At 33.6% G+C, this 9,308-nt stretch overlaps 2 protein-coding genes across 3 annotated transcripts; both read left to right on the top strand.

Moving 5' to 3' along the window:
- Positions 1-1,687: 1,687 nt before the first annotated feature.
- LOC115716279 (uncharacterized) lies at positions 1,688-4,571 on the top strand. 2 transcript variants are annotated; one of them, XM_030645039.2, is made up of 3 exons: positions 1,705-1,914; positions 2,089-3,850; positions 4,147-4,571. In XM_030645039.2, exons 2-3 carry the CDS (start codon positions 2,146-2,148, stop codon positions 4,500-4,502), a joined length of 2,061 nt encoding a protein of 686 aa, XP_030500899.2. In that variant the 5' UTR covers positions 1,705-1,914; positions 2,089-2,145; the 3' UTR covers positions 4,503-4,571. The 2 variants fall into 2 exon arrangements, with proteins under 2 accessions (XP_060971831.1, XP_030500899.2); XM_061115848.1 differs by having other exon boundaries at positions 1,688-3,850.
- Positions 4,572-5,219: 648 nt separating this feature from the next.
- LOC115716283 (flavonoid 3'-monooxygenase CYP75B137) lies at positions 5,220-7,835 on the top strand. The gene is made up of 2 exons (XM_030645044.2): positions 5,220-6,356; positions 7,027-7,835. The coding sequence occupies exons 1-2, from the start codon at positions 5,430-5,432 to the stop codon at positions 7,648-7,650; spliced, it is 1,551 nt and encodes a 516-aa protein (XP_030500904.2). The 5' UTR covers positions 5,220-5,429; the 3' UTR covers positions 7,651-7,835.
- Positions 7,836-9,308: the final 1,473 nt, after the last annotated feature.

The raw sequence follows: 9,308 nt of genomic DNA, 5'->3' as shown, positions 1-9,308 counted from the left end.
CAAAATTGCAAAGTGGGGCCCATTATCCAACCCATGGTCGGCCACTATGCATGGATTTTACCATTTATTTTTCTAATATTTTAATGCTAATTAAATCTAACCTAACCCTAGGTGGTTTCCTATAAATAGGTAGTGATGGCTTAAAGGAAAAGATGATGATGCATCTCATTCCTTCAGTAAAATTTGAGCCTCCTTTCCTATAGCATAGCCGAAACCCTATCTCTCTTATTCTCTTCATATTTTCATACCTTGAGTGATAGAGTGAGTGTCCACACACATCAAGTGGTATCTTAATCATAGTGTGTAAGACTGTGAAGAATCCAATCAACAAGAAGGAGAGAAAGAGATCCAGGTTCAGATCTTGATAATGCTCTGCTACATAAAGGAATTAAGGGCTAGAGATCTGAACGGAAGGAGTCATTATATTCCGCTGCAATCAATGTAAGATTTCTTAAACTTTATATGTGTTTATTTCATTATTTTAAAAATTCATATTAGGATGTTAATGAAACATACTTGTTAGTAAATCTAGATACTGGTAAAATAATTCCAACACAAATATCCTAAATAAATATGGAAATATAGGATCACTCTGTCTGATACCACAGGAAGAGACAATAGGGCCAATCTCGTACCCACCACATCACATTATACTCCATAGATGCCAAATCTTGGAAAATAAGCCTCACCCACTTATCAGCAAAGCCCAACCCATGGAAATGCATATTATATGCTTTAAAAACTATAAATCCCCCTTTTCTTTTTTTTTTTCTTCCTCTTTAAATAATGTAAAATCTCAAATTTCAATATATAGTTTGTGAAAATTAAAATTTACAAAATCAAGTTGTAACAATAAAAACCGAGTAAAATATATAGGGCTAGTTAGGATTTTTGTCCGCTAAACTTTGACATGTATCAAATCATGCCCCCGAACTTTTCAGACTGTTAAAAATTCTCCTTTTACTATGAAGATTGTTGAATTCAATGACTTCTATCCCATTTTATTATATTTTACTAATATGGTGATTGTCTATGTACTAAATTGTGCCCTCCAAACATTGATATCCACCAAATCGTGTCCCTTAACTTTCATACACGTCTGTTATCAAAAAAACTTTCATACACATCAGATTTTCGTTAGTAAAATTAGAGAAAAGTCTTTAAATCCTACAATTTCAATTGTTCTAGGAAAATTTTTAACGACCTGAAAAGTTCAAGGGACATGATTTGATACATATCAAAGTTCGGGGGTCAAAAATCTTAATTAGCCACAATACCAAAATGAAGAGTGTTGATTTAGAAGCAAATTACATAATTACATTTTTTTTTCAATTTTTTGAGAATATCTTTGTGCAATAAATTGTGAGTAAATTATACAATTATATATTTATCCAAGTATAATTTTTTTTTTCACAATTAGTTTAATTAATTATTTTTTTTGAATGGAAAATAATAATTTTATTAACCAATAAAATTTGTTACTAAACAATGTAACAAATCGGTAGGAACAGACTCCATACCAAAATGATAACAGGAAATAATATAGAAGCTTGTGCAAAATTGTGAGCTACCACATTAGCTGATCGTTTAACAAAAAGAATAGAAACATGTTTTAAATCGAAGGAGAGATGTGTACATTCATCAATAATATATGAGAGTTTAATTAATTATTTAAGCTTAAGGAAAAGTAGGATGTGTCCTTTCAGAAAAAAAAAAAATGAGAGTGTGTAGGAGGACTCTACTCTAAGGCACACACAGATCACGTGAGATGATTTCTCACATTTTACTCTCTGTCTCGTCTTCCTTCTCCGAGTATTAACAATTTATCGCCGAGTAATAGTATTTTGTTTTCTCATTTCCTTGACCTCCACTCAACTTCCCGATTTTGACCTCTCCCAAGAAATCTCCGAACTGGTATTTCTCTCTCTCTCTCTCTCTCTCTCTCTCTCTCTCGTGATTATCAATCAAGTTTTGTTTATTTTTTAATGCTAAATAGGTGTTATTAGAGAATTGCATCCATCAATTTTCAATTTTGTTTTAAAGCAGTGTATACAATTGGATTGATTATGGTGTGTGTAACAATTTCAGTGATGAAGTAAAGGGGTTTTGATTTAAATAGTAAATTTGAAGATCAAGAATTAAAAAATGGTTAGGGGAAGAGATGCATGTTGGGAACACTGTGTGCTTGTTGATGCAAATAGACAGAAAATTAGGTGTAATTACTGTGAGAGAGAGTTCAGTGGTGGAGTTTATAGGATGAAGTTTCATTTAGCCCAAATTAAGAACAAAGACATTGTCCCATGTACTCATGTCCCAGCCCATGTCCAAAACCGCATTCTAACCATCTTAAATACTCCCAAGAAACATACTAAAACTGCTACGAATACTACTAAGAAACATAAGCTTGATCAGGCGGCTGCAGTTGCAGCTGTGGCTGCAGCTGCTTCTAATGGTAGACAACATAGCTCATCTGCTAGCGGTGGCATCCAACCCCACCATGATAATGGTTCTAGTGGTCATAACGGTAGCATTTGTCCTTCCCCAAGTGAGCAACCACCAGTAGTGGATGTGGATGATGCTGAAAAGCGGAAACAAGGCGATGCTGATAAGAAAATCGCGGTTTTTTTCTATAGTAATTGCATCCCTTTTGGTGCTGCTAAATCTTTGTGCTATCAGGAAATGGTTGATGCTATTCTTGAGTGTGGAGTGGGATATAGAGCTCCTAGTTATGAGAAATTGAGATCTTCTTTGTTGGAAAAAATGAAGGGTGAGTTGCATGATTGCTATAAGAAGTATAGAGAGGAGTGGAAAGAAAGTGGCTGCACTATTTTATGTGATAGTTGGTCTGATGGTGGGACTAAATCACTTGTTGTGTTCTCAGTTACTTGCCCCAAGGGGACATTGTTTCTACGATCGGTTGATGTGTCAGCCAATTGGGATGATTCCAATTACATGTTTGAGTTGCTGGAGTCTCTTGTATTGGAAATAGGTGTGGAAAATGTTGTTCAAGTTATAACTGATACAGAACCCAGTTTTCTCTATGCTGGCAGGCTTCTCATGGTCAAGTACAATTCATTGTTTTGGTCTCCTTGTGCATCTTGTTGCATTGACAAGATTTTGGAGGATATTGGTAACATAGATTGGGTGAATACAGTTTTGGAGGAGGCAAAAACCATAACCAGGTATCTTTATGGCCAATCATGGACTCTGAATATGATGAGAAAGTTCACTGGTGGAAAGGAATTAATCCGACCACGAATTAGTAGATATGTGACTTATTTCCTCTCCTTGAGGTCTATTGTGATTCAGGAAGACAATTTAAAGCACATGTTTTCTCATACAGACTGGCTATCTTCCATGTACAGTAAACATCCTGAGGCTCAAGCTATAAAGTCATTGATCTATTTAGACAGATTTTGGAAGTACGCACACGAGGCTGTTAGTTTGTCTGAACCATTTGTTAAGATCCTACGAATTGTTGATGGGGACATGCCAGCTATGGGGTACATGTATGAAGGAATAGAGAGGGCAAAGGTTAGCATAAAAGTTTACTATAAGGGTGTTGAAGAGAAATACATGTCGATTTGGAGTATAATTGATCGAAGATGGAACATGCACCTTAATTCATCCTTACATGCAGCTGCAGCATTCCTAAATCCTTCAACATTCTACAACCCAAATTTTAAGATTGATTTAACTGTGAGGAATGGATTTCAAGAAGCTATGTTAAAAATGGCTATCACAGATAATGATAAGATGGAAATAACAAAGGAATGTCCTGTGTACATTGGTGCTCAAGGTGCTCTTGGGACTCAATTTGCGATCATGGGAAGGACAATAAATGCCCCAGGTATGAACAGAGCTATTAAAGCTGCCTTTCTTTACACACTTTGACAATTTTCACTACACTAGTTTTGATCACTTATCTATAATGCATCAAAAACAAATTTTAATCTTTAAGAAGAATGAATGTGAATATGATAGTATGTTAAAAGGAGTTGGTTAGAGCTGGTAGTATTTTGAAGCCTTCTGGTTTTCAGTTTAGATGCGGGTTTTGTTTCTTTGTTCGGTTTTTGCAAGTCTTGGTAGAATAGTCGAGTCTACGAAAATCATATTTTTATGCGATTTTCATCTCCCTTTGCTTAGGTGATTGGTGGGCAGGATATGGCTATGAAATCCCCACACTTCAAAGAGCTGCAATGCGCATATTGAGCCAACCTTGCAGCTCACATTGGTGCAGGTGGAATTGGACCACATTTGAGAGCTTACACAACAAAAAGCGTAACAAAGCAGAACTTGAAAAGCTGAATGATTTAGTTTTTGTCCATTGTAATTTATGGCTACAAACTATTTTCCAAAGTACAGGTGGAAAATCTAAGCCTATCATTTTCAATGAGATAGATGTTATCTCTGAATGGCCTTCTGAATTGGACCCTTCTACTCCTCTTTTGGATGATTCATGGTTGGACAGTATACCCCTAGATTCTACAATTAGTCCCTAGAGAAATCAAACATCACTGTAGATATACATTTTTGTTGGTTAATGCATATTTGTATCATAGTGTATATAATTACTGCCTTGCCGGCCATGCATGCCTTTTAGATTTTTCTAAAGCATCTCTGTAGAAGATAAATGCAAACCATAATAAAAAGGCCAAAAAAGATAAAGAAATGACAAAATAATTTGAGGTTAGTGTTCATCGAATAGTCGATCCAATTCAATATGCAAAGAGTACGGATATCTGCACTTGTGCAGATTAGATTGGATTGGAAAATTCAAAATTTGTACTTATGTGGATTGGATGTCGATTGAAATATAAAAGTAATCGATCCAATCCACATATCTTTATAAAAAGAAATTAAAAAATTATATAACAAATAATATTTTAATGTAAAAAAAATAGTAATTTAAAATTTTAATACATATAATACAATTATATTTCAAAACTTAATAGATTAAATGTATATTCTATTCTTATATAATTTTTTTTCTACATACAATTTAAAATAAAAGTAAATATTTCTTTGTACATACATATAAATTTTTTATTCTTCTTTTGAATTTATTATTTATTTATTTTAATGTGTTGTTGGAGATTTAAAATAATTATAATTTATTTTATTTTGTTGTGAAAAAAAAAATATTTTTTATAAATATTAAATAATTTAATATTAAAAATTAACTAATTTAAAATAAAATTTGATTGGATTTGAGTTATTGTATGAATTGAATTGGATTCGTATTGAATTCAAAAAAAAAAAAAAAAAAAAAAACCACACTTTAATGATATCAGATCCAATATGAGTAAAATAATAGGAATTTGGATTGGATCCTACATCTTATTAATGACTGAATACAGATATGGTCTTTTTTCTCATTTACTACTCAAAAGGAGAAACTCAATATTTCTCTAAACACACTCACAACAATGACACAACAACCCAACACCGCTTCACTAAGCTTCTTTACCGATGACAACTTCAAGCGCGTGTTCTTCACTCTCTCGGCTGCCGCCGTCGTCCTCCTCCTATTCATATATCTCAAATTACGGTCTAATCGGGCCTCGCCACCGTTACCGCCAGGCCCACGTGGGTTACCCTTACTGGGCAACCTTCTATCTCTGGACCCGGAGCTCCACACCTACTTCACCAACTTGGCCCAAAACCACGGCCCAATACTGAAGCTTCAGCTGGGGAACAAGGTCGGTATAGTCATCACCTCACCTTCTCTGGCCCGAGAAGTTTTGAAAGACAACGACGTCGTTTTCGCCAACCGCGACGTCCCAGTCGCCGGTCGTATCATCACCTATGGCGGATACGACATAACATGGACGCCGTACGGTCCCGAATGGCGTATGCTCAGAAAAGTCTGCGTTCTCAAGATGCTCAGCAACACTACCTTGGACTCCGTCTACGAGCTCCGGCGTCGGGAGGTTCGGAAGACAGTCGGGTACTTTTACAGTCGGGTCGGGTCTCCAGTTGGAGTTGGGGAACAGATGTTTCTGACCATTCTGAATGTGATTACGAATATGCTTTGGGGTGGGTCTGTGGAGGGAGAGGAGAGAGATAAGTTGGGTTCGGAGTTTCGGCAGATTATTTCTGAGATAACTGAGCTTCTGGGTAAGCCTAATGTGTCTGATTTTTATCCGGGTCTGGCTCGGTTTGATCTGCAAGGGGTCGGAAAGCAAATGACTAAGCTGGCTCTTAGATTTGATATGATGTTCGAGAACTTGATTGCTCAACGGTTGAAAGGGGTTAGTGAGAGGAGAGATTTCTTGCAGTATCTGTTGGAGTTGAAAGAAGAAGTTGATTCTAAAACTCCATTGACAATTATCCAAATCAAAGCCTTGCTTACGGTACACGACTTTACATTGCTATATTTGAGACTATGCTCTTTTTTAAAGGAACTAAATTTTCAAGACTTAAATGATCAAATTTAGAAACTAGTTTTCGAACAAAATTATTTTTGCTAATTTACTACATTTTTTCCCCTTCACGTTGTCACTTTTTCATTTTTTGTAGTGACGTAAATGGCTTAAACTGCTCTTGAATAACTTTACACCAAAACAATCTCAAAATTCAAAATGACCCAAACAGTCTCATTCTCTGATTTTTTTTATTATTATTTTTTTTTACGTGGTGAATTGAGTCACACATGATTAACTACGATCGACAGCGCAACTTCTTCGAATCAGAATAACTTATTGTCTAACCAAATGACATGTTTTACCACATCACGAGCTACAGAAATTTTATCGCAAGCCACATGTGATAAAACTGTTCCTAGAAATTTAGACAATAAAGCTATCATGTCCTTCCTTTCTCTAATTTATTTATGTGTATGATATAAAATAGTTTGTATCTGTTCTAAAAATAATTAAAAAATAAATAAATAAATTGACATCTTTATTGTTTATGAGCTGATGATAATGGCTAAAGAAAAGAGATTTTATAAGAAATAAAATTTGCTAGTTTTTCTTGAATTTATTATGTTAAGTTAGTAACTTCCATGACTTTTGTGAACAGGATATGATAGTGGGTGGAAGTGACACATCCTCTAATACAATCGAATTTGCCATGGCTGAAATCATGAACCAGCCAGAGATTTTAAAGAAAGCCCAAAAAGAGTTAGAAGCTGTGATTGGCAAAGACAACATAGTAGAGGAGTCTGACATTCATAAGCTACCTTACTTACAAGCTGTGATGAAAGAAACTCTGAGGCTGCACCCAGTTCTACCATTGTTAGTGCCTCATTGCCCAAGTGAAAGTTGCATTGTGGGAGGCTACACCATTCCAAAAGGCTCTCGGATTTTCATCAATGTTTGGGCCACACAGAGAGACCCTTCCATCTGGGAGAATCCCCTCAAGTTTGATCCGGACAGATTCTTGAATGACAGTAAATGGGACTTCAGTGGAAGTGACTTTAACTACATCCCATTTGGGTCTGGTAGAAGGATATGTGCAGGGATAGCCATGGCTGAGAGGACGGTGGTGTATTCACTAGCTACTCTTTTGCATTCTTTTAACTGGGAATTGCCTCGTGGAGAGAAAATGGATCTTGAAGAGAAGTTTGGGATTGTGTTGAAGAAGAAGATACCTCTAGTTGCCATTCCTACTCCAAGATTTTCGGACCCATCACTATATAGATAACTACTTGAATGTTGAGTGTAGTATATCTGAAAGGCTTATGTTTATTTGGCTATGCAATGTAAAACCGTAAAGATTAGGGTGTTCATCCAATCCAACTCATATTATTTTACTCACAGTGCATTTGATCAGAGTGGATTTTATATTTTGGATCTAACTTAATTTACAAAAATGCGAATTGAATTGATTATTTTTTGTTGGTTAATTTTTAATATGGAATATTTAATATTTATTAATTTTTTTTTTTCATATAACTAACATCAAATTGAAATAGATTATTGTTGTCTTATGTTTCCAACAACAAATTAAAATAAATAAAAAAAAAATTAAATTTAAAAGAAGAAAAAATATATATATGTATAAAAAAAAGTTTAATTTTATTTCAGATTATAATATACATTTGATCTACTAAGTTTTGAAATATATTTGTATCATATACGTTAGATTTTTAAATTCTTATATTTTACATAAAAATTGAAACAACAATTATTGTTGCAGTGAACCTATAAAAATGTTACATAAAATTAAAGGTTATAAATATAATTTGCAGAAAATTAACACTACCTAACACAAAATTAGAATTTGATGGGAGACATAACCTACATTTAGCAACATAGAAAGAGAACAAGGAGAGAGAAATTAGTTTATTGCAAATTTGGGGGATTATTATTGTTAATTAAGAGAATAAAAAGTTAAAAAGAAAATAAAAGAGAAAGTTATTAAAATAGCCGCGACAACTTCAATAAGGACATTACTTCACTTGTAACTAGCCAATAGCCATAAGTGGTTCTGTGTCTGTGAGGGGATGAGTTCAAATCTCTATTATATCAATTAAATTCATCAAATAAATGGATTGCTAAAAGTAATATACTCCTTATTAAGTTTAATCTACTAATCAAGTTACAAAAAGTAGTAAATTTCAAAGTCAGAATTTTTTCTTCGATATAAAGATAAGACTTAAGGTTCAAATCTTCTTAATAGTACTGTACATTGCATGTGATAGAGAAAAAAAAAAAAAAATCCATTGTACCTGTTAATTGCTGAAAGTTCGAGACTTGAAAACTGATGCAGCATAATCGAAATAGTACTCCCACATTTTCTCTAATAAATCAAAAAAGAGATTTAGGTAATGAATAGTGCTTAAGGGCACTCTCATGAGATGCATCAAATCTCCATTTTCTTTAAAATTCATAAGAAAAGTAAAAGTCGGCAAGATCTAATCTAATTTAATTGAATCAAATTGATCCAATCTAATCTAATTATAAAAAGTTAGATTTTCAATTACAATTGGTTTATATTGAATGTTAAAAGTTGGATGTAAATTGGATTAAATCGATTATTAGATGTCATCAATTTCAAAATCCAATTAAAAATCGATCAAATTTAATTATATTTAGTGAAAATTACATGAAATATGGGATTTTGTAAAAAAGTTACAAAAATATAGCATTTATAGGTTTGTCACTCTTCTATGACATTTTTTCATATCTAAGACTTTTTATGGTATTTGATATGTCATATTTTTGTAAACCTATTATCCAAACCCATATTTCAAGTTTTTGTTTCTAACTTAATTAGTTTTATTTTCTTTTAGTTTATTTTACATTTACATTTTAGGGTTTCTTTTTATTTGGAAAATTTATACTAAATACTAATTTTTT

The sequence above is a fragment of the Cannabis sativa genome, chromosome 5, assembly GCF_029168945.1.
Source record: "Cannabis sativa cultivar Pink pepper isolate KNU-18-1 chromosome 5, ASM2916894v1, whole genome shotgun sequence".
In the NCBI taxonomy this organism is placed as follows: domain Eukaryota; kingdom Viridiplantae; phylum Streptophyta; class Magnoliopsida; order Rosales; family Cannabaceae; genus Cannabis; species Cannabis sativa.
This window is presented reverse-complemented; position numbering and strand designations above follow the sequence as displayed.